The 26,778-nt window shown below is 40.1% G+C and overlaps 1 protein-coding gene across 3 annotated transcripts in view; it reads right to left on the minus strand.

Annotated features, from left to right (window-relative positions):
- The window catches only part of USP24 (ubiquitin specific peptidase 24), a 136,438-nt gene extending 112,026 nt beyond the window's left edge, over nucleotides 1-24,412 (minus strand). For all 3 annotated transcript variants that reach the window (XM_059137846.1, XM_059137845.1, XM_059137844.1), the window contains exon 1: nucleotides 23,991-24,412. In XM_059137846.1, coding sequence (XP_058993829.1) covers nucleotides 23,991-24,311 — 321 coding nt within the window. In that variant the 5' untranslated portion in view covers nucleotides 24,312-24,412. The remainder of the gene's footprint in view (nucleotides 1-23,990) is intronic.
- Nucleotides 24,413-26,778: the final 2,366 nt, after the last annotated feature.

The following is a 26,778-nucleotide window of genomic DNA, read 5'->3' on the forward strand; positions in this document are numbered from 1 at the left end:
AGTTGGAGACTTTGACATCTCATTTTCAGTAACAGAACAAGAGAACAAGACAGAAGATCACAAGGATATGGAAGAGTTAAATAAATAATACTACAAACTAACTAAATCTAAAAGGCATTTATAGATTATTCCAGCCAATCACAGCAGAATATATATTCTTAAGTGTACACAGAACACTCTTCAGGACAGAGCATGTTAGGTCCTGAAACAAGCCTCAAAAAATCTGAAAGGATTAAATCATACAAAGTGTGTTCTCTGACCACAATGGAATGAAATTAGAAATCAAGAGCAGAAGGAAATTTGGGAAATCTAATAACATGTGATAATTAAACAACAAACTTCTAAATACCACTGGGTCAAAAAAAAAAAAATCACAAGGGAAATTAGAAAGTGCTTTGAGATGAATGAAAATTAAAATATAACAAAACTTATCATGCAGTGATTAAAGGAAGATTTTTTTAAAAAGAAGAAAGATCTCAAACCAATAACCTGACCGTGAACCTTATAGAAGTAGAAAAAGAGCAAACTAAACCCAAGAAAACAGGAGGAAAAAAAATAATAAGGATTACAGTGGAAACAAATGAAAGAAAAGAAAAAATAATAGAGGCATTAAACCCAAAAGTTGGTTCTTTAAAAATATAAAAAAAAAAAAAAAGAAATTTTTAGCCAGACTAACCAAGAAAGAAAGAGAGAAGATTCAAATTACAAAAATCAGGAACAAAAGAGGGGATATCAACACTGACCTTACAAAGATAAAAACAACTGTAAAGAATACTATTGATGATTATACGACAACAAATTAGATAATATACATGAATTGGATATATTCCTAGGAGGACATAAACTACCAAAACTGACCCAAGAAGAAACAAAATCTCAATAGACCTATACCAAGTAAATGGAGTGCTTGTAATCAAAAGCTTCCCACAGAGAAAAGGCCAGGGCTAGAAGCCATTACCGATCAATTGTAACCAAACTCTCAAAGAAGAATTAACATCAATCCTTCACACTCTTCCCCATCCCCCCCAAAAAGGAGGGAACACTTACCAATTTATTTTACGAGGTCAGTGTAACTCTGATATTAAAACCAGGCAAAGATACTTCACAATGATAGATGCTTGATGAATGAATGGATAAACTAAATGTGGTATTTACAGGCAGTAGTATATTCAGTCTTTAAAAAGAAGGAAATTTTCATACATGCTACAACCCTGCATGAACCCTGAAGACACTGGTGCTAAATGAAATAAGCCAGTCACAAAAGTACAAATACTGTATGTTTCCATGTATATGAAGTAACAAGAGTAGTCATATTAATAGAACAGAAAATAGAATGGTGGTTGCCAAGGGCTGGAGGCAAGGGAGAATACGAAGTTACTGTTTACTGAATATATAGTTTCAGTTTAGGAAGATGAAAAAATTCTGGAGATGGATGGTGTGATGGTCAGAGAACAATGGAATGTATTTACTGCCACAGAACTATACTTGAAAATGGTTAAAATGGTAAATTTAAGTTAGGAATATTTTACCACAGTTTAAAAAAATACATGGACAGATCAATATCCCCATGAATATATTAATACAAAAATCCTTCATAATAAACCAGCAAACCAAACCCAGCAGTATATAAAAAGGATTATACACGTGAGGAAGTATGATTTATCCCAGGCATGCAAGGTTCGTTTAGAAAACAAAAATCAATCAATACACTATATAGCAGAATAAAAAATAAAAACACATGATCATCTCAACAGATTCAGAAAAAATATTCACAAAATCCAACACTTTTTCATGATAAAAAAAAATTCAACAAAAAGGGAATTTCTTCAACCTGATAAAGGCATCTAAGAAAGCCTATAATTAACATCATACTTAATTGTCAAAGACTGAATGCATTCCTCTGAAGTCAAGAAAAAGAAGGATTTCTATTCTCACAGCTTCCATCATTCAACACTATACTGGAGTATCTGGCTAGAGCTCTTAGACAAAATAAGAAATAAAGGCCTTCATTCATACTGAAATGGAAGAATGAAACTATTTACATTCATTGATGACACAATGTTGTACGCAGAAAATCCTAAGGAATACATCAAAAAACAAAACAACCTTCTGGAACTAATAAATGAGTTCATCAAGGTTGCAGGTGAAGAATACAATATCAATATGCAAAATTCAATTGTATTTCTATACACTAATAATAATCCTACAATACAATTAAGAAAATTCCATTTATAATAACATCAAAAAGAATAAAATACTTAGGAAGTACAACACTCATACACTGAAAACACATAATACAGCAAAGAAATTAAAGAAGACCTAAATAAATGGAAAGACATCCCATATTCATGGATTGGAAGCTAATATTGTTAAGACAGCAATAATTCCCAAATTAGTCTATAGATTCAAAACAATAAGCATCAAAATTCCCACTGTCTTCTTTGCAAAAATTGACAAGCTGACTCTAAAACTCACAAAGAAATGTGAAAAACCCTGAACAGCCAAAATAATCTTGAAAAAGAAGAATAAAATTTGAGGATCTATACTTCTCAGTTTTAAAATGTATTATAAAGCTGTAGTAATCAAGACAATCCAGTACTGGCATAAAGATAAACATACAGTTCAATGGAACCGATTTGAGATTTCAAAAATACAAAACCCTTATATTTGTGGTCAACTGATTTTCAACAAGGATGACAATAAAATTTGATGAATCTTTGGCAAAGGCATAAAAACAATTCAATGAAGGTTAGCCTTTTCAACAAATAGTGCGGGATGAACTGAATACACCCAAGCAAAAGAATGAAACTTGACCCCTTCCTCATACACAAATTAACTAAAAATGTAACACAGAAATAAATCTACATGACTGTGGACTGGGCAATTATTTCTTAGATTTCACCAAAAACACAATGTCAAAAGAAAAAATATATAATGCTGAATTCCACCAAACTAAAACCTTTTTATGCATCAAAGGACATCATTAGGAGTGAAAAGATAATCAATCCCAGAATGGGAGAAAATATTTGCAACTTTCATATCTGATAAAAAAATTTTTATCTAAAAAAGAGCTCTTATTAAATAAAATCTTTTAAAACAAACAAATAAGTAAGAACTATTACAACTCAACAATAAATAAACACCTCAATTAAAAAATGGACAAACTGGGGTGCTGAAAGGCTCAGTAAGTTAAGCATCCAACTCGATCTCAGCTCAGGTCTGTGATCTCAGGGTGCTAAATTCGAGCCCCACCCTGGGCTCCAAGCTGGGCATGCAGCCTACTTAAAACAAAAAAACAAACAAACAAACCAAAAAAACGATCTGAACAGCCATTTCTCCAAAGAAGATATAAGTTCTAAGTGACCTTTAAAGTGACATGAAAAGATGCTCAGTATTAACTGGTCCTCAGGGATATGCAAATCAAACCCTAAAGATACCACCTTCACATACATTACAATGACTAAAATTAAGAAGATAAGTAAGTATTGGTGAGAATGTGGAAAAACTGGAACCCTCATACATTGGTGGTTGGAATATAAAATGGTGCAGCCACTTTGCAAGACTGCTGTCAATTCCTCAAAAGTTAATTGCAGTTACCGTATGACACAGCAATTGTACCCATTGATATATTTACTAGATATACCCTAGAGAGATGAAACGTGTGTCCACACAAAAACTTGTACATGAATGTGCCCAGCAGCATTGGTGACAGTTAAGTCAAAAAGCAGTAAAAACACAAATATCACTGAAATGAATGAATAAATGTAGTATATCCATACAATGGAATATTTTTAGCCCTAAAAATAGATGAAATACTGACAGCATGCTACAACATGAATGACATCCAAAAAACATTACAATAAATTGAAGCCAGACCAAAAGGCCATATACTATATGATTCTGTTTATATGAATGTCTATAACAGACAAATCTGCAGACACAGGAAGTAGATTAGTGGTTGCCAGAGGATGGGAGGAGGGAGAAAAGCAGAGGCTTTTACTGGACATAAGGTTTTTTTGGGGGGCAATTAAAATATTCTAAAGGAGAGGTGATGGCTGCAAAACTCTGTGAATGTATACTTTAAAAGGGTGAGCTTTATGGTATGTGAATTGTGACTCAATAAGGCTGTTATTTTAAAAAGCTGATTAAGGAATTAATGATTATGGTCACTAAACATGAATAAGTACATAAATATATCTAAGAACTTCAAAACACAGAGTTGTACCTAATGATCTATAATAAAAATGATACACAGACCCATTTGACAGTTTGAAAACAGCAATTTAAAAAATAATATATCTGAGATCTAAGAGGCAAAAAGTCTCATGTTGCCTCCTAAGCACTTACCATTCTTGATCTTGAAAAAAAGAGAACAGGCGTGATGTACAGTACGGTTAATGAATGATACAGAGCAGAATTACATTTTGAGGTTGCTGCCAACCAACACAAAGAGATAGGGAATCTTAAGAGAGGAGGAAATAGTGACATGAACCCATTTTCAAGTTGGTTTAATATTTTGAGTCATCACTTTAAGTAGAGACTGTCCTTGGCAAAAATTACATATTGAGCAAGAGAACACATGCAAAGCAGCTCAGAACTGTCCTATTGCAACACAGCTCCCAACGGAAATATGGTGTTGGGCTTTTAATAAGAACTAAGGAATGTAATACACTAATTCCTCATCAGATGCCAAATCCAAATGACTCTCAAGTAACCATTCATTTTTACTGGTTCTAAATGGGTTAGAAATGCATTTATCATAAACTTGGTAAGTTCCAGGCAAGGTGCTCAGCACTGGAGACACAGATAAAGATACAACTCTTGTCTTTAAAGAGCAGGACACATGAATGCAGAGCAGGGAGGGGGCATCCAAGCTAGCCTGTGGATGTTGTGCACGCATGTGCACTGGGGAGGGATGTGTACGCAGCTGAAGAAGTTTAAGGGGGACTATATTTTAGACAGAGGCTTACAGAGAGTATTATTTCAAAACCAGTATTAATTTTCAAGCATATTAATAAAACCTCAGTACTCAGCCTTTTTGACCACTTGAAGTAATGTCTTTACTATGATATTCCATCAATTTCATTTAAAATTTTAAAAGATGTTCTATAATACATAAATTCAGCATTTGTTAGACATGCATGATTCTGTCACCAGGCAATAAATAGAGAAATGAACTTGCAAACAATTCCTGAATGTCACTTTTAACCTGAAAATTTTCTAGTAACACTGAATCTTGTGTTTTTATTTCATCACCTAAGAAATATAATAGATGAGTTCATATTGTTAAATTATGGTTTCTGAATAAGCCAGTTTAGGACTAAAATAAAAACAATTAACATTGCTGGATACATAATTTAGCCTATTCCTAAATAATCTTACTTACGCCCCAAAATACAAATGAAAATATTAAACAAAGCTTCTGTAACTTCCGTAATACTTCATAGTGCTATAAACCTGCTAGGGATTCAAAGAGTCGTGATGACAATTTCACCTATTGGCACACTGTTCAGAATAAGGCTTACTATCTACTATTTACTTACTTAAAAGGGCAATTTCATACTCAGTAAAGTATTTCCAACTTACAGAGTTGGAAGTAGAGTTATAAAGCTTTCCACAGTATTGCCAAATGCTGTCACTATATAGTATAAATATACCTCCACAGTTTTGATCTTTAAAGGAGATCTTTAGACTGAACAAGTAGGTTATTCTGACAAAAATATCTTTCCTTTTATATTTACAATTAGGTATGTTCATACATGTCACTACCTATATCCAGAAACTTGCCAGTTTGAAAACTGCAGATAAACCAACGTAAATATAGGCACTACCTTAGTTGGTGGCTGAGTACAAAAAACAATGTAACTTATTAACCCTTGCAAATGAGCTTTAAAATAAGCATTGCACAAGCTTTTAAGTTAATAACAGAGTTTAATATTTATTTTAGAAAACTACCTCAAGTTTTAATCTTGAACTCAACATGGATGTATTATTAAAATTTAAGTCTTCTTTGTTCAAAGAAAGCAAAACCTACTCAAGTTGGCATAGCCTGTTTAGAAATAAACTATCTGCCCACTGACTCAACGAAGACAGATAAAGAAAATTATTCAACTTAAAGAGAGGGTGTTTGGCAACGCTGCATCGTTTCTTTTACTACTAAATTCAATTACTGAGCTATTTTATTAGCCAACAATGTACTCAAAAGAGTGTCTACATTTCTTTTTTTCAGTGTCTATATTTCTGATTAATGTACAGGAAAACGAAGATGGCAAACTGTTTTCTCCATTGATTTCTCAAAACAGATTATCTAAAATAAACAAACTGCATCATATATGTCGAGTAGTTAAGGAAAAACATGAAAACATGAACATCTGATTCCAAGTCATGAATTTGTTTTTTAAAGATTTTATTTAATCATCTGACAAGTAGGCAGAGAGGCAGGCAGAGAGAGAGGGAGAAGCAGACTTCCCTCTGAGCAGAGAGCCCGATTCGGGGCTTGATCCCAGGACTCTGAGATCATGACCTGAGCCGAAGGCAGAGGCTTAACCCACTGAGCCACCCAGGTGCCCCATGAATTGATTTTTTAAAAGACTGTATTTATGTGAGAGAGAGAAAAAGAGAGAGAGTGTGAGAGAGAGGTGAGGGGAAGAGGGAGAAGCAGACTCCCTGCTGAGCAGAGAGCTGATGGGATGCGGGGCTCCACCCCAGAACCCTGAGATCACCACCTGAGCCAAAAGGCAGAAGCTTAACTGACTGGGCCACCCAGGTGCTCTTCCAAGTCATGAATTTATAATATTCACTAATCTTGAGATTGTCAGTCTTACTTATTAAATATTTTTCAAAGTAATTCAGAGACAGTGATGTGCAGATCTGATATTCCTTCTGTTATTTCAGACTAGAGAAAATGATTCCTAAAATACTGTTTCCTGGAAAAAGAGAGATGATAGCAAGTGTGTAGGCAGTCCCCAAGTTACTAATACACTCTATTAGTTACTGAAATTATTGCAAATTGTTTTTCTTAGAATTCAAGTTCATTCTGCTATAAGCAGAAGAAAATTTCCTAACTTTTCTATAAAAGCTGACATTTCTCATGGTCCCTTCCTTTCATACTCTTGGTTATTCACGTATTTAGATTATTCAGAAACAAAGGTTTTCATAAGAAGTTGTCATCTTATATACTTGAACCTTGAACAACACAGGCCTGAACTGTATGGGTTCACTTTGAAAAATACGGTTAAGTACTGTCAACGTGTTTTCTCTTCCTTATGATTTGAAATAACATCTCCTCCTTAGCTTATTTGGTTGTAAAAATATAGTATATAATACAAATGACATGCAAAATATGTGTTAATCAACTGTTTAAGTTATTAGTTAAGGTCAACAGGATATTAGGAGTGAAATTTGGGCTAATCAAAAGTTACCTGTGGATTTTCAACTGTGCCCTTGGTGGTTCTCAACCTTGTTTTCATTATCACTCTTTGAGAAGTTTTTTTCAACACTTTTCCCCCAATCATCCCATCTCTGTTAATTAAATACTGAAGAATAAATTTGTGATGGGTAGGTTTGAGATTTGGAGCAAACCACTATAACAGTTAAGATTATTTTCACTCCTCAAGAGTCTCCTTTGGAGTGCTACTAGCCCTTTTGAGAATGCATAGTCTAATGGTTTATTTTTAATTTTTATATTTTTTAAGATTTATTTATTCCCTTGGAGGGGAGAGGGGGGAACACATGTATGCACAAGCAGGAGGAGGGGCAGAGGAGAAGAATCTCAAGCAGACACCCTGTTGAGCATGAAGCCCATGTGGGGTTCAATCTTACCATGCTGAGATCATGACCTGCACAGAAACAAAGAGAAGCTTCACTGACCGAGCCACCTAGGTACTCTCAGTCTAATGATTTTTTTTTTTTTAAGATTTTATTTATTTGACAAAGAGAGATTACAAGTAGGCAGAGAGAGAGGGGGAAGCAGGCTCCCCAATGAGCAGAGAGCCTGATACAGGGCTTGATCCCAGGACCCTGAGATCATGACCCGAGCAGAAGGCAAAGGCTTTTAACCTACTGAGCCATGCAGTCGCCCCTAGTCTAATGATGAAAATACCATCTCTAAGCTAAAGGTTTTCACAGTTCAGCTCCAATATAGCTATCTTCCCTTGACTCCAAGCACCCATCCAACTCCTTCTTTGATACCTCCACTAGGATATTTAATAAGCATCTTAAATTAGTAAGTTCAATGACAAACTCTGGATCTTTCCCACAATATGACATCTTCCTGTTTGGAACCCTCAAGGCTTGCCTTCCTCATTCTGACAAAAAGGCATCATCACAGTTGCCTCTGAGGCCCTCATGAGGATCTGCCCTCTCCTTCAGCTCTGACTTCATCTCCTGCTCTTCCCTCCTTCCTGAGTTCTAGCTACATAGCCTGCCTGCTGGCTCCACGAGCACCCCAGCCATGCTGCCCACCAGGGCACTTGCATTAGGTGTTCCCTGTGCTTAGCAGGAGATGGCAAAGTACTGTCCACTCCCTCGTTCCGTAAATAAGGTTATATCAGTGCAGAGACCCTCTTGCTGGTTTATGTCATGCATGGCTGCTTTTGCACTCCAATAGTGGATCTGGGGAGCTGCAACAGAGACAGTATGGCCTGCAGAGCCTCAAATACTGACCATCTGGCCCTATACAGAACAAGTTTGCGGAGCTCTAACTTGGGAGTGCTTTGCCCTCGGACAAGCACGAAACCTGCTCCCTTACCCCCTTCAGGTCTCTGCTCAAGTACGCCCTCTTCAGGGAAGCCTTCTCCGAATGACGGACTTTTAAGAGGGCCAAGCCATACCCAGCCAGCCCCAGTCCAGCACGATTGCCCCGCCACCTTCTGCTTTATTTTTCTCCATAGCACTTACCATCTGATGGCCCATGCTTTACTTAGTTACCCTGTTTGTTGTCTGCCTCCCCAAACCTAGAATATAAACTTCGCCGGGGCAGAAGTTTTGTTTTGTTTGTTGCGTTATCTCCAACAGTTCCTGACACAGAGTAGGGGCTCAATAAATTCTGGTGAATGGATGGATGTTAAGCACCTAATAAAGCCTTGTGGAGCTGGGGCACCTGGATGGCTCAGTGGGTCAAAGCCTCTGCCTTTGGCTCAGGTCATGATCTCAGGGTCCTGGGATCGAGGCCCACATTGGGCTCTCTGCTCCTCAGGGAGCCTGCTTCCCTACCTACTTGCGATCTCTGTCTGTCAAATGGATAAATAAAATCTTTAAAAAAAAAATTCTTATGAAGTAAGAGAGAAGGGGAAGAAATTCTAGGCACAGAGAACTGTGTATGCAAGGGTCTGCCACCCAAGACAGAGTGCAGCGTAACTGAAGAGCCTGCCGCTATTTCCAAACATCTGACACTGAGGTGTGTTAGGCTTTATCAGCTTACAGGTTTGGCATCCCAGTTTGATCATGTTACTCAACTGACAGGAGCTACATCCTGTCTCCATCCTATTTTCAATGTCTAAACATTTATCTGATACCTAATTCTCTTCTACATCCCCAGAAAATCCCAGAGCCTCTGCCTAAGTATGTCCAAGTGACCAGAAGCTTTTAACATTTTGAGACCACATTCTTAGGTGAGACTTGGTATCTCCATACTTCAGTTTCATCTGTAAAATGAAAACACTTTACCTATAGATCCAAGATCCCTTCTGGCTCTAAAATTGCTAAAATTCTATAAAAGTCAGAATAAAGATGATTAAAAGTACAGTCATACTAAAGAGGAACAAATTATGTCATGGAAGAAGTTAATGCTTTTGTTCAGTTTTCCTTATTACCTTAATAGATAATGATAAAACTTCCTGGTATATTTCTCAATTATAAAATCTTTAAAAAATACAAGAATTGGGCTCTTTTTAAAAATGTCAGTCTCAAAAGACTAAAAAGATACAAAGTCCATTCTAGAATCCACATTAAAGGGACATAATCACTAAATGAGATGCACTATCTTTGATTCAATCCTGGGTTATAATTTAAAATGTCTACAAAGGATATTTTTGGTCCAAGTGGAGAAATCTAAATATGATCTAAATAATGGAGAATATGAATATATCACTGTTAAATTCCCTTGCTGAGATAATGGTATTGTGGTTCTGTAGGAGAGTGTCTTTGTCCTTAGGGGATCCATACTGAAGTATTTAGGAGTCAAGTGTCAGGACGTTTATAACTTATCATCAAAAGGTTGAGGGGGGAAAAAGTGTAAGTGCGCGCGCATGTGTATGTGTGTCTGTGCGTGTGTATGTGCAGCTGTGTATGTGTATGTGCCTTGAGAGAGAGCAGAGCTAAAGCAAATGTTGAATCAAAGTGAAGGGTACACAAGTGTTCGTTGTACTGTTGCTTCTGTAGGTTGGAAACTGTTCAAGATGAAAAACTTGGGAAAAATATAGCTAATATATCTACATTGGATTTGTAGCTGACCTCAGAACATGTACCTTTTCTAACACTTTATTAAGTACTCTTACCTAATACTCCCTACTCTGGCAGAATCTCCTGAGATAGCTGGAGGTTCTGCTGGGGATAAGCTATTCTGAAAAAGCAAACCAACTGATTCTGATCTGGTGCTGGCCATCCTTACCCACCATTCAAAACCACTGCAATAGGCTGTCAACTCCTTAAAAGCAGGAACTGTGTTTTCGCCATCAGAGGCCAGACTACAGCCAAAGGCATTCAATAAATATTTGTTCAGTGTTAAACAAATGGTTCCCATACTACTGTTTCTTTCCTCCTCCTACTTCCCCTCTGCACATTGCCCCCCCCACACACACTGGCTAAGAAAAGTGGGGTAAAAAACAAATAACATCTTAATAGCTTTCTTTCAAAATAAACTTGCTTAGATTAATAGTAACATCATCATTATTATAGTGATAAATGAAACCAATAAATAGGACAAGCCGAAACAAAAACTAACAATAAAAATCAGTTTCCTGTTTTAATTCTACTGAAAGCATGTTTGCCCTTTCTTCTCCAAAAATGACAATCTCTGCAATAATCTTCTCCTTACTGAAGTAGAGCTCAACAAAGCCATGCAACAAAACTATCTAAAAACAGTCCTACCTAAGGCTAAAAAAAAGTCTGTTTCTTTTAGCAGCCATCATGTTTTTTCCTGTGTGCGGTATTTTTCTTTGTGAGATATATAACAATTTATAAAGCACAGGGAGTGGTACTGAATACCAAAGTTCCAATTTCATGTGTTGTGTCCAACAAGGTGCCCATTTGAACTACTGGCAACAGTTCAAAAAAAAGTTCCTTTCCGCAAACTGTAAAACAAGGTAAATACCTCAACAGAAATCTGCCCTAGGATTATCAAAGCGTTGGTATTAGCATAGCCTTTAAGCTATGGAGGAGGTTATTTTAGGCAAGATTAGCTTTCAGAGGTTATGTGATATGCTTGAATGAAGGAAAATGTGTGCCAGAATGGTGATGCAAACTCCATCATATTTTCCAGATCACATTCTTTCATTTAATTTAGCATCTCCTATGTCAAGTGTTACCCTGAACTTCATGGGAAATGCAGAAAATCAGACCCTGTCCTCAAGACCCACAGTTCAGTCTGGCTGACAAGTAGATGAATAATTCCAACGTAACAGATAAATGCTGTGGCAAGAGAATGTAAGTCTCTATTCAAAGTTAAGGAGGGACTTTTAACTTGGAAGAACAGAAGAGTAAGTGGAAGAAAAATAATGGAAGATATCAAGCCCTACTAGCCAACCATTAGCAGACCTGATCAAAAGTGCATGTGGTAGGTTAGCAAATGAGAGTGCCCCAGGACTAGCTGGACTGAAATAAGGACGGCGTTCATTACCTATATCTGTCAACACGGAGCCCGTGTGAAATCTACTTTGTAGAGGAAGGATCAAGTGCAGGGTCACGTGGATGTCACATAGGCAGCACTGGGGACTAACTCTCATAGTCCAGTACAGCAAGAGAAGGGGAAAGAGGGACAAGGAGGACATGCTGGGTAGGAGAAAAGACATGTGCAGAGGCAAGGAGTCATTAAAAACAAAAAACAAAATACAAACCTTGAAATATTTTAAGGCTCATTTGTTTAAAGTTCTTCTGTAAAGAGTTAATCAAAGATTGCATTTTATTTCTGTGTTCATTAAAATATATCATCTAAGGAAAACTGTTACATTTTTAGCATACTAATACCTCTCCAATTTATCATTCAGAACGTTTAATTTCAAATCTACAAGTGTGTAAAACATCCCAGTTGATATTTATAATAAACACTGTATGATAGAGAAAAAAATTTTAAGTAAAAGATACACACTTAAAAAAAGACAAATTAGGCGGTATACTATTTCAAGAGATTTGCATATTGACTATTATGCTTATATTTTTTTAAGATTTTTATTTATTTATTTGACAGAGCGAGAGAGCACAAGCAGGCAGAGCAGCAGAGGGAAAGGGAGAAGGAGGGTCCCCACTGAGCAAGGCGCCCAATGTGGGGCTCAATCCTAGAACCCTGGGATCAAGACCTGAGCCGAAGGCAGTTGCCTAACCAACTGAGCCACCCAGGCGCCCCTATTATGCTTATTTTTTAAGTACCCAATGCATGGGTGCAACTGTGGGTAGACTCAGGAGTTCACTAATCCTTGTCAGCTGTGCAAGGATGCCAAGTAGACAGACACACATCTTCACAAGTGACAGCACTTGCTCAGCCTTTCCTTCCTCAACACTTACCACCTTCTAGAAACATCAGTAGCCACAGACATTAAAAAAAAAAAAATGCTGAAAGAGAAAACAAGATAAAAAGTTTGAGAGGGGGCGCCTGGGTGGCTCAGTGGGTTAAGGCCTCTGCCTTCTGCTCAAGTCATGGTCTCAGGGTCCTGGGATTGAGCCCCACATCGGGCTCTCTGCTCGGCAGGGAGCCTGCATCCCCCGCCACCTCTGCCTGCTTCTCTGCCTACTTATGATCTCTGTTTGTCAAATAAATAAATAAAATCTTAGGAAAAAAAAAAGTCTGAGAGGAAAAAGTGGATTAAACGTCAACTCTGCCTACTTAACCCAAACTAGTATCTAACAGAGGAAATAGTAGTGATTCAAATACGTGAGTTTATGAGGAAGGATATATTAAAGACCTGCAGTCAGCCTTCCTCGTGTCCCAAAGCATGGTAAAGAACACAAAACACACCTCGAGGGGGGAAAGCTAGGCTCCCTTCCTGACTTTGCTAACGATCCAAGGTCAAGGTCCTCATCCCTAAACTGACAAGCTTTTTAACACAAGATCCCTATGGCCCCTTCCAGCTCTGAACAAATCTTTCATTTTAATACTTAAATTTACAACTTTCAGTTCTGTTGCTAGGAATAGGGAGAGGGGAAGGCAGGAAATAGCTCTACAGATAATTTTTCTGTTTTATAAAGTGTATCTTGCTAAGAATTCTTGATACTAGTCTCCCATATTATGATATGAACTGGGTGAACCCTTGAATCTCTGATAATTCTGCATTGATCTTCCCATCTTTGATCCTCCCTTAACAAATGCTTGGAATTTCTCTACCACAGATATGTTTTATATTCTCACCATAAAAATGTCAAAGTAATGAATAGCAAATAGGACCCACTTACTGTTCTCTACAGATGTCAGTATATCTGCACACAGAACATGAACCAATTGCTTCTATGGTACAAATTACACACACACACACACACACACACACACACACACACACACATTTTTGGTGGGGCCTGGCATAATTTCAACACTGATAGTACCAACTGCTCAATAGATAACTGCCATTTTCTCAAAAACAAATATGATGTACAAACTAATGAAATAGTTTTTACTATTTCACCAAAATATTTGAAATGCAAAACACCATGAAGAGTAAATCTTACAAAATGAAAATTACTACTTTTTTAAGTATTATTTTAGCAAAGACAGTCCACTCCAGCGTAAAACTGACCACAAAACCTAAAATACTAATAACAAACTAAGGATTTCTTATTTTACTAATCCTAGACAAGTTTTCATTATAGAGATAATGCTATTTTTACCATCATTAAGTCTTTCTAAAACCAAACACATTGCTCTAGCTTTAAAATGGCTTCTTTTATATTATCGACAATCACAAGGGATGTTTAGCTTGAAATCAGACCAGTTCCTAATTTCTCGTTTCTGGGAAAAACATATACACTCATAATTTCAGGACAAAAAGTAACAGCATTTAACTGAAATAATCAGAGCTATTCTCAGAAGAGACACTAGTTGAGAGAAATATCAACTACTAATATTAAAAACCCAACAAGTAAATAAACACAAACTCAGTACATTCCATAGCACTAAAGAAGTATCACTTGAGAAAAATACCACTTGGTTTCCTAGCAATGGATACCACTATAAATCAAATTACATCACAAAAAATTCTTGAGGCACTATTCAAATGCTTTTGATAGATGTCAGTTCTTTCATATTTAACTCACTACTCTTCAAGGACTCCAGTTTCTGAATGAGAACATCACAATTTATTCCACTTAGAGCACAAGAAATCTACCAGCCTTGAACTATAATAGAGAGGGTACTACATGTGACTGGCTCACCATTACACTCCCAACACTTAGCTCAGTGCCTAGCACACAATCGGTGCTCAATTAAAACCTACTGAAAGAATGGCTATTTTATTAAATGGGCTAAAAACCGTTCTGTTGCTCTAACATTTTTAGTTTAATATCTGTTTTTACCACTGGAATTTGAACGAATCATTATTTTATATAAATCTAAAGTTTTTATTCTCAGAACTCCTTAATGATTTTCCATTTAATAAGAATACCAGAAATAGCCATTCCACCCTCTTAAAAATGTGCAAAAAGACATGAGAGAGGACTCTACATTCAGCATATATAAATGACAGAAAGAGTCAAGTGGGTGGACTGCAATAGATGAGGACTCAGTCTGGAGCCTACCAAGAGCCCAACAACCCTGAATAATACTGCTTCAGTCACAGGAAACAGAGGTGACAAGGGAAGGCTGTGGTGGCCAGATGTGCACCTCTACCTAGTCCATACCTTTGGCAAAGCAAAACAAACAAAACCCTTCTGCTCTAAAGACAGCTCTTTTCCAAATACAGTCCCAGACTTGTGACTGTATTTGAGGGTAATCCAAAGGCCAATTAAAATACACTGGAGTCATCCAGAAGAATATGCTAGAACCAATTAATAGGGCAAAATGTTCTGAGATACTCCAAGGCAAGGGAGAGCATGCAGAAAAGCAACTACACAAAAACTCCATTAAAGCTTAACCTCTGACCCAAATGTGGAAAGTCCTACTGAACCACATCTCCTAGATCACAGTTTTCTTATAACTAGAAATAAATGGAAACCATCTAACAAGCAGATAGTCAAATATGAATTCTAGATTAATAGAAAATTGTTCCCAGTGATATACTAGGAAGCAGTATCCTTTTTTTCTATATTTTGGCTAGTTAAAACACAAATTAAATCATTTTAGTATCTAATTTTCCTTAATAGCAAAGTTTAAAAAATAATTTTGGAGTCTAGGACTTGTGAAATACTTTATTCCTTTTTTTTTTTTAAAGCTACTTTCATTTTAATGAACACCATAGTTTTGCTGGTCTTTTAAAATAAAGTTTATATACTTTTTAGAAGTTCATTGAAAATGAAAGAATAGAAACAGAATCACCTGTGGTCCCATCACCCAAAAATAATAGTATTAATACTTAAGCACCAGCTTACTTTAAAAATTAAGTGTGTATATTTCCTGAGAGGCCACATAGCTTTTAATCTCTCAAAGAAGTCAATGAATGAATGAAAAAAAATAACCACAGGTATAGTCCAAGACCTCCATTTTATAGATGGGAAAACTGAGGCTCAGGGAGACAACCTGACTTGCCCAATGATAAAAGTTAGCAGACAACAGAAGCCTGAACAAAATATACCACCTTCCAAACCACTTGCACAATACTCTTCCAAATGTCATTTGACTTCTTATTTCATTTAAAATTCTCTTTCCACCCATTCATTCAGTTGACTCTCTATCCAATCAAGGACGTCAGAATCACAGAGATAAAAAGAGTCCTGTTCCTCAAGCCTAATGGAAAGACAGATACATATAAGGTAAACACGTGGGACCCCTGGGTGGCTCAGTTGGTTGGACGACTGCCTTCGGCTCAGGTCATGATCCCGGAGTCCCGGGATCGAGTCCCGCATCGGGCTCCCAGCTCCACGGGGAGTCTGCTTCTCTCTCTGACTTTCTCCTTGCTCATTCTCTCTCTCACTTTCTCTCTCTCAAATAAATAAATAAAAAATCTTTAAGGTAAACACGTCTTTTTTAACTAAAATATGATCACCGCTTTACTTTGAACTTAGGGAAATACGGCTTTGGAGTTCACCTTGAAGAATGAATTGGTGTTAGGCAGGCAGACGGAAACTAGGGTTTGGGGGTGACAGTGGGTCAAGAGACGGCCTCTGAACTGCAAGGCAGAGCATGAAACTGGAAGTCAGGAGATAAGACCAGACGGGTAAGTATGGAGACCTTGAGAGAAAAGAAGTTTGGGTTTTACCTATAGAAAATAAGGAAGCACCAAAAATTTTTGAGCAAGGTTATCCTGTGAGTAGAATCTGCACTGTAGAGAGATCATTCTGGTGTCAGTGAATGGCACGGAGACAAGGTAAAAAAAGGAACATGAACAAAGCCAGAGCAGTAACAGTGGGGATAGACAGAAGGGGTGGGAGTGATATTTAGGTCAGAATTAAGAGGTTGTTCTATAAAAAAAGAAAGAATCCAGAATAAATTAAACAACTGCAAGATGACATTGCCATTTGCAGTATAGAATTCGTTCATATTTTCTAAGATCTGAAATATATTATAAATTGTTACCAAAATGCTTCACTGTGGATTTCCAACAACAGGTTTCAGAAAGCAATTCAATTTTCCACCAAAATTGACAATACAGAGGTGAGAAATGAAAAGAGGGGAAAAAAGCAAAAAAATTTTAAAAAACTGATCTGTTTATAAAAAGCTAGATTCTAAAAGCACAAAAAGCAGAAACTGAGAAGTCTTTGGCAACAGAATGTCTGACCAATAAGTCCTTCTGAAAAAGATTTTAATTTCAGAAATCATTTTGGAAGCCTACTGATAAAAAAAATGTACCATGCTGTTTACTAAGTTCTGTGTTTTTTTAAATAAAATATTCCTAACATAAACAGCATAAACTTTAGTGAAAGTATCTCAAATAGTGTCAATTGAATTTCATAACACAAATAACTGAGATACCACAGGAAAGCAAACCCGGGGCTGAAACAAGGAAGCTCATCTTCAGAAGTGAGAAGACTTTGGGGGGCACCTAAGATATTATTCATCTGTAAGAGGAAAATCAAATCTTCAACTCAGTCCTGGGAAAAGATTCCACAGATCTCTGCATTGTGGCTGAAACATTTCCGTTACTGGAAAGGTTATCAGGATAAAACTTTGACTTAATTGCATTTAGCTCTTCTCTTCAGAACAAACAAAAATAAACCAAATCTATGGTTATATGTTCCATGACCCAGCTGAAAGTCAACTGGTAAACAAGTAGATTCCACTTCCCTTACACATACAAACACATACACACACACACACACACACACACACACACAAATAAAAAAATATAAGCCACCAATGATGGAAGCTGGGTTTTCCACTGTTGGAGATAGGGAACTCATAAACCTATCATAAAAACAAAAAGGGCACAAAACACTTGGCCAAAAACTCACCATAGAGATTATCAACAATAAACAATAAAATGATGCCTCCTACAAATTGCTAATTAACAAATAATGTTCATAAATCAATTGTGACTTAAAAACATGTTCCAATACTAATAAAAATTCCTATGATAATGAGAACGAGAATTACAAACCTAAAAAAGAAACTAAAACTCCCCAGAAGGAAGGTGAGATAAGAACATTAACTCTTCTGAAAACAAAGCACAACTTTCTTAGCCATGCCTGAGCAATCCAGAATCCTTAGACTGAAATGCCCTTTGTGTCTGAATTTCCCAGGTACCTGAAGCTTACCTCTTTATGCACCCAACCTTCTTTTATTCTGTTCAAAAACTAAAACCTTGCTAAACTGTACCATACATTCCTGACCACTCTTAAACAGGGCATACTGGAACCTTTTCATGGGTGCAGCATCATGAAAACCTGCTGTCCTCCAGGGTCGTGAAGGACACAAAGCTGTCTCATATGGCCCCATACACACTGGCTGGCCTGCTTTGCCTGAGTCCCCTTTGAAAGTTTTCCTGTCCCCTCCTTTACCACTGAGCTGCTGCTTGTCACTTCTCACTACTATCAAATGTGCTTTCTAAATGCTCATCACCTCATGTTGGGACTTCTACAAAACCCTTCTAATCTGCCACGTCTAGTTTGCTAGGAAACCTAACATTAAAATTTATCTGAACTACAGGGGAAAAAAACAAGCTAAAACAATAAATAAGTGAAACACATGCAGTGACTACACTAAAAATGTGCGCATGTTTTGAAATGGTTCACTCTTCTGTATTTATGTGTTTACCTCTCTCTGGTGTTCCAAATTAAAAAAATTCCTGGAAAACTGAACTCCAAACATAAAAAGTATTATCTGGCTAAATCTTCCTAAACACAACAGTTCTCATTAGAAGTGAAAAATTTTCATCTTCACACTCAGTTTCCAATAAAATCAATGTTACATGATACTTGGCCAGTAAGTACAAAAGTGTAATACACTGATGTCTGCTATTTAAGTTGTACTCAAATGGAAATCCCTTCTTCAAATTGTTAAAACATTAAAAAATTTACTTTTCTAAAGTTGCAACTGATTTTAAGCTAACAGCATTACTATGGTGTATAAAACTGTCACTACTACTAAGATTTCACTAGAACTATACTCACCAACATGCAAAAGGTATTTCCTTCATGCCAAATTACACTCATTCTAACAGCATATGGCCAGGTAATTACAAGGTACGAATTCAACTGTTAGATGAACTCATAGGCCTAATTCCCAAAGGAGATTCGTACACTAGATTATAAAGAAATTCCTATTGTAAAAATTAGGCTATGCTAATTAATTAACCTTGTAGATTCCCTATTTTTTATTTTATTACTTTCAACTGATTTTTTGGAATTATTTTACTTTTAATTTAAAACCTTTACATGGATTCTTTTTTTTTCTTTAATTTATCAAATCATAGTAAGCCATGATTTGTAAGGTCATGTGTTCAAATCACTAATAATTACTAAAATTTATTTATTTGATATTTACTCCACACTCAAATGTATGAGGGTTGTTATATTTCAGGTAAAAAAGAACATGAATTTTAATATAAACTTGAGTATAAGTACTGATACTAAAATTTTAATTCATTTATAATTACCACATACTATCAAAGGAAAGAAACAGAGGCAGAAATGAGGTAAGTTAAAATAGTACAAATTAATGTGATTTAGCTATATTAGAGCAGGACCAAGTTTGGGGCTCTAGAAAAAAAAAAAGCAATGAAATCTTGGAACTATTTCTGACAAAATACCTCAAGAAGAAAGTCCACATTAAAGTGGGAACAAAACAAAAATTCCCCATATTTGTTAGATCACGGTATTAAACCACTTGTAGGAAGATTAATTATCACAGAACTAAACAGCTAAAAAAGGTATTTCTAGCAGTTAAGTGAAATCTCACAAAAAAAAAATCTATTTCAGTATTTTCTAAAAAATAAGACAGTAATAAATAAGTTATATTACATAATCGTTAAACTGTGTTAAGATTCCCACAACAGGGGCGCCTGGGTGGCTCAGTGGGTTAAGCCGCTGCCTTCGGCTCGGGTCATGATCTCAGGGTCCTGGGATCGAGTCCCGCATCAGGCTCTCTGCTCAGCAGGGAGCCTGCTTCTTCCTCTCTCTCTGCCTGCCTCTCTGCCTACTTGTAATCTCTCTCTGTCGAATAAATAAATAAAATCTTAAAAAAAAAAAAAAAAGATTCCCACAACAGCACCTGACTGATTTCTAATCCTCTGAACAGGATCACACTGCTTAAAAGACAGATTCTTCTAGCTCTGTGATGGATAGAACCAGAAGGTATGGCCTTAGCAGTGGCCAGCAGGGTAAGAAACAGTGAAGAATTCTGAGTGAGGCATTGAACATCTGGATAAGTTATCTAGAGCAGCTGTGAGATTTCATTCTCCTAAATAACAGAACAAACTCTTATCTGCCTTAGACGGGTTTTGAAGTAGTGCTATTCAAAATCTAAACTGGATAGCTTCTCAAAGTGCCTTCCTTCCAGACACTGAGACCATGAATTACAGTTATCCAACAACAGTAGTAACGACCAAACACAACTTGTGTAAACCAATGCCTAGCAATACCTTAACTGGAGGATACTGAAAAGGTGGCTTTCAAAGCACTTTTATGTGTTCTGTTAGAAATGTGGGTGTTTTGGGGGATCCCCCCCCCCCGTTAGAGATCTCGGTGTTTTATATCTGCATTCTTCCTTTTTCTGAACCAGAAGTTAACTACTTTTGTTTTTGAAATTTTAATTTTTAAACCAAATCCCTAATTACAGCATGCACCCAAATTACTAAACTGATTTACCTAACTAACTACATGACCTTGGGAAGTCACTTCTGGTAAAATGAGAGGCTTGCCTTGAGAGGCACTAGAATGTAACCTTCTCGTTCACTACTCAGCTCCCACCCCCTCGGGGACATGGAAGGCACTGAATGTTTACTGCCTGTCCCCAAATGACAAATATAAATGGAGTCATTTTCTCTTTTTTAACATTTGTATTTAATCTGTACATTCCCAAACGTTTTGAAGAGGACACTAAACCCAAAATTTCCTATGCATCAAAAATAACTTTATATAATTTAAAATCAGGTACTCATTTTTAAAGAAATAAAACAGGTAGATTATATCAGAGCTGACAAACTTCTCCTGGTTTGTTACATTCCCTTTTCTTCCTACCCATTAACACACTGCTACATCCTGACCCTTCTTCAGCTGAAGGGTATAGCTGGGACAGAGAAAGTGCATGGGCCATGCAGGGAGAAGGCCTGGGTTGTAGTCCCATTTCTTCCATTAACTGGCTCTGTGGGGACAAGTCACTTCCCCTTTGGGCCCTGCCAGGCTGCCTGCTTAAACAAAGGAGCTGAACGAATTACTCATTTCTAAAGCCTTCCTCTTTAAAGATCTAATTCTTTCATTCCACCCATCATTCTACTCCTAAATGCCATGACTTAAATGCTTGCCATATCATTCCTTGACTTGTTCAGCAACCTCAAAATTGTCTTTTTCCCCCTCTTTATTTTTCCTTCTTATCCTAAAATGAATCTGATCCTAAAACCATGAGTACAGCAGAGTAAAAAGCACACTGTCCTTAAAGTCAAAGAGCTCAGGTTCATATCCAGACTGCCACCCATGAATCTTAGCTCTAAAGCAGTGATGTTATGAACAATTTCACTGAGGGCTCAAAGAATATATAAAGCACCTAACATACTGGAGATGCTCAACAACAATTAGCACCCTGTCCTATTTCCCAGAATCAAAAGCCTCCGTTTCCCAATGTCTACAGCAAGGATGACCAACCACTGAGGTGCACAGGTGGCAGGTAGGAGATCTGTAAAGTACAAGCAGAAATTGGTTAAACGTTCTCACTAGGCTCCTGCGTGCCAGTAAAGTGTTTGCCTGTAGCCTGCCCGTATGCTTCTGGGTAAACCAGAAGCTTCAGCCACCAGCACCTTCTGGGCTCTCAAAAAAAAAATTGGTGCAGCCCCCCAGGCCAAATCCACAGGTCAAGAGGAAATCAAAACTTGACGTAATTCTTCCAAAAAAACATTGTCTGGATTTTACCTGAAAGCAAATTCTTCCGCCTGTCGCTCATGTGAAAAGAAGCCAGGCCCGTTTCTTTGTGCTTAAATCTACAGGCAGTAGTTAATGTTGGGAGTACCACTAAGCATTATTTAATTTGATTTTTCAATTATAGGCAATGAAAAGGTGTGACCAAAGGAAAAAAGAATACAAATTTCTTGCAAAATGAGGATACACTGAATTTCACAGTTACATCAATACCTTCAGAGAAAGCAACGGTTTTCTTGATTTCAAAACTGGGTCAAAAGTGGAATGAGCAAGTAGAGGAGTGAAGGGGACTTGCAAAGAGAAGCTCATTTCTTTCTTTTTTTTTTTTTTTTTTAAGATTTTATTTATTTATTTGACAGACAGAGATTACAAGTAGGCAAAGAGGCAGTCAGAGAGAGGAGGAAGCAGGCTCCCTGCCGAGCAGAGAGCCCGATGTGGGGCTCAATCCCTCATGACCTGGGCCAAAGGCAGAGGCTTTAACCCACTGAGTCACCTAGACTCCCCATAGAAGCTCATTTCTTAAAGTGACTTAAGTATAGTTCCTTAATTATGTGGGACTGCTGTCCCAAATGAGAAATAACATCAATCTTTACTTTCATACGCTGGTCAATGAAAGACCCGAGTTACAGGGTAACTCAGGGCAATCAATAAAGTGTGTGGAAGTCTGGGAACCTAAGAAATCTTGTGAAGAAACCGTGTTTGTTTTTTTTTTGACATGCTACCTTCATTTCCAAGCTACTTCAGCCCAAGTGACTGCTGCAAAAGCACATTATTAGAAGGATAGAACACAATTTAGTAAAAATTCTTTCAGAAGGCTTAGCTTAAGAATTATCCCAACTCCTATCTCTATTTAAAAACACAAAGCCCACTAATCTGAGCTCTGAGCTATTCTGCGATCAGGCCAAGCTGCTCTACTTGTCCACCCAAAATGCACTACCCAAGGAATCTGACCAAAATTCTTGACATGAGCTGCCATTTTTCTGCAAAGCAATTATGTCACAGGCCCTTGTGTTTTTGGCTGATCCTTTCTGAAATTGGTTAAAGTCGGTTTTCTTCCCCATGTTCTTTGCTCACATCCCCAAGAGGCCTTATTTTCTCCACCCAGACCTGAGATCTGTGCTCAGAGCCATTTGCCTAGATGGCCCTTTCTCCTTAACAGATTCCTGCACTCCTCCCATTTCTCTCCCACCCTGTTCCCTGTCCCTCTGCACAGCACCCTCAGTATGACCGCAATCCCTTTTCACCTCTAGTTTTCTCTCATTTCCGACCTTGCCTATGATCAGTACTCCCCCTACCTCGACCTGGTCCCAGCTTCATGCTCCAATGCCAGGCCTCCTCAGCGCCCGTTCCTGACCTGGCCTCAGACCTTCTAACCTCCTCGGTCCAAATCCCACCTGGCCCTATTAACGTCAGTTCTCCCAAACCAGACCTTATTGCAGGTAACCCCCTCCCCCACCTTGTATCAATTACTGTCACCCTCGGTCCGGCCCAGTCCCTCTTCATTTTTAGACCCTGTTCAATCTCCTCTTTCTGGCCCTTGACTAAAACCCAAACCCCATTCCTAACCCTAGCAGTCCTCCCCTGACCCTAGCAAAGGCCACTACTCTGGCTAGCCCATCCCACTTCTTCCCTGACTCGGAAACTCGTGCCTCCCCCACTCCTTCACTGAAAGCCGGTGCTAAGGAAACCGGCGACCCTAGCCTAGCCTTCTAGTACCCCATTTCTGACCCCTGACACACGCGTCCTTGCCACCACACACTCCAGGCTAACGCGTCACTTCTCGCCCATCCCAGGTACTAGTCTTGGACCCTCCTTCCCATCCCCGATCTACCAGCCCTGCGACGTGCTTAGCCCGAAGCCCACGAAACCCCTCCCCACCCCCGCCGCACAGCCCTGCCCCGCGTCCCTAACGCCCATTCAGCCCGTCCCCTAGGGGTCCCTCTCCCCACTTGACCCCGGCCTGGTGACCTCCGCCCTCGCCGCGTCCGGGGCTCCATTCATTCTCTCGGGCTCCAAGCCAGCCCCCGCCCCACACGCCCTCCGCACTCCCAGCCCAGTGGGGTGTGTCCCCCTGCCCATGGAATTCCGGCCAGTGGCCTCTCCCGCGGGGTCACGGTCGCTCTCCTCACCTCGGCGTCCACCACCTCGTGGTAGGCGGGCGGGGGGTCGAAGCCGCCGCCGCCCCCGGTGCTCCCGCCGCGGGAGGGGCCGCCGCCGCCGTCGCCGCTGCCGTCGCCCCGAGAGCCCCCGCCGGGCCCCGGGCTGGGGCCGCCGCCGCTGTCCATGGGCTCGTAGCCGCCGTAGTCGAGGCCCGGCCGCTCGTTGGTGAGCAGCGCCACGGCCTCGTTGATGTCGTTCTTGGCCAGGCGCAGGGCCTTGCGGATGGTAGCGGGGTCCGAGAACCCCATGCACAGCAGCGTGGTCATGTGCTGCTCCTCCTCCGATTCCATGGCTCGGGCCTCCGGGCCGCGCCGGCCGGCGGGCGGCGAAGCTGCGGCTCCCGGGCCTGGCGGACCGCGCGCCGCTCCCTCCGCGCCGCCCCCGCGCCCGAGCGGGCCCCTGCGCTGCCGGCCTGCGCGCTCCGCAGCCGCCGGGCCAGGCTGGGCGCGGGCGTGGACGCCGCGAGCCGAGCGAGGGCGGTGGGGAGCTCAGGCGCGGCGTCGGCCCGGCCCAGCCCTGCGCGCCGCCATGTTGGCCTCCTCCTCCGCCTGCGCCTCCGCCTCCGCCTCCTCCGGCCCGCGGGGCCGCGCCTCCGCTCCCGGAAGCGGCCCGGGCTGCCCCAGGCTCGCCGAGGACGGGCGCGGGTGGGGGGTGGAGGGGTGACTTTTTTTTTTTTTTTTTTCCACTTAGACAGCAAAGGGAGGGGCCGCGCCGCGGAGCGCCTCTAGGGTGAAAGGGCCGCCCAGACACCCGGGCGGAGGCGAGGGAGGGTCCTCGTCCGTCGCCACCGCCCGCCCATTTCTCCAGCAACAGGTTCCCCCGAGAGCGGGACGGGAGGGGGCCGACTGCGGCTCGCTGCGAGGAACGTCCCCGAAGTCCCCAGGCCGTCGGTCCGGCCCAGCCCTGACGGCGGTTCCCCGCGCCTCGCACCCCGAAGCTGCTCAGAGGCCCCGCCGTACTTCTCTCCACGCCTGGCTCGCCCCCGCCCGCACCCCATCCCGGGTGGAATTCATTGGGTCGCGGCTGCACCTCGCCTCCAGCGCGGCCTGAAACACGCCGCGGTCCCAAAGGAAATTCGCCCGCCGCGCTGCCTGAAATACTCCCCAACGCCCACCTCAATCCCTGCCCACACCCGGCGCATGGACCCACCCGGACCGAAAATCACCCCCACGGATCCCGACCCAGATCCCTCCACGTGCCACGGAAATCACCCCAGCCCGGCTGAAAAGGATTCCCAGCCCTCCCTGAATGTTCCGTCTGTCACTGGCCACCTGCCCCCACCAAACATGACCGAACGCTACCAAACTCTTAACACTGAAAAACCCTGAGCGTCTGAAACGTGTTTTTACAACCTACACTCTAAATCCCAGCGCTCTCTATGAAAACCTCGGAAAAACCCAGACTGCATCACACGCCAGCCAGAGACGCCTCAGGACGCCTTGGACCTCTGCTCCCCTCCGGGTGCTGACCCACCTACCCACACTGCCGCATCATCGTTTGGCTCAGGATTCTGTTTCTGCCCTTTGAGCGAGAATCCTACCCACTCGATTTCTGCCCTTTACGGGAGGACCCCCACCACTGTTCACTTCTACCTTTAAGCATTCCTCTACCCTTTGAGGCCTGCTTGCTTTGCTTTCTCTTTCCACCTTTAACATTAACACCCGGGGGTGCGTCCAGTTTCCTTGACTCTGCCATCCAAGCCCTGGCCCTTGCTGTCTTCACCCTTGAATTTCCTTTAATTCATGCTTCTAGGTTCTTCCCCCACCATATCCCAAGATCCTGATGCCTATTTTCTTTCTTTCTTTCTTTTTAATTTCACTACATATTTGTTAATTCAGTTCATCTTCTACTGCCTTCACCCTGGTTTCTTCCAGAACTCTGAAGTCCACCAACTAACCTTTCTCATCCCATCCAACCTTTCCTTCCTTGTGGCAACCCAGCACTCACTAAAATCTCCCCGTATCCCAAATCTTAAATTAGTGTCAGTACCCAGAAAATTTCCCCCTATTAGCGTCTTTACCCCTGAACCCTAGAGAACCTTGCCTAGTACTTGCTACCTATATTTGCAAACACCAGCAATTTGATTTACAGGGTGAATTTATTGCCCTTGTTTACATTTATTAAGTTCATTACTGTCGTTTACGTTTAAATGAAATAAGTGTATTTGTTGTACTGATTAAAAGCTGTATTATAGAACAAAGAATAGGCCTTATACCCAAAGGAAGTAATGTCTCTTAATTTGTGAATGAAAATAACAAAACAAACCCTTCTTACATTACACCAGGATCTTTATTTTTGAACAGTAACGAAAGAACCTGCTAAGGAAAAATGCCTGTAACTGAATCAGGTTCCTCTGTGTATGTGTATAATTTTACTAGGTGTTATTAACTTCTAAGTACTCCATGGTGCTCATATATTCATTTCTGGTACATGAGGACCAAAAGTAATGTAAATGGAGCCAAGCAGCCTATCATAGAGTACACGCCAAAATATTTCATTAATTCAACAAATACATACTAGTAATTAGGTGCCAGGTACTGTTCTTGGCACGTATGTGGCAACACGAAATAAAGCAGACGTTTTATGGTGGCAAAGTGAATTTTGCCCTGTGTTTGAAGAGTTAATTCAGTGACCAAATTAAGGAATGGGTAAAAAGGGGAGAGAAAGTAACAGGTAAAGAAAAAATTGTTTGCCACTGAGATTTGAGACAACCCAAGAGGTAATGAGACAGAGCCGGCCAATTCAGATGGCACATAA

This window comes from Mustela lutreola, chromosome 10 (assembly GCF_030435805.1).
Source record: "Mustela lutreola isolate mMusLut2 chromosome 10, mMusLut2.pri, whole genome shotgun sequence".
Classification (NCBI taxonomy): domain Eukaryota; kingdom Metazoa; phylum Chordata; class Mammalia; order Carnivora; family Mustelidae; genus Mustela; species Mustela lutreola.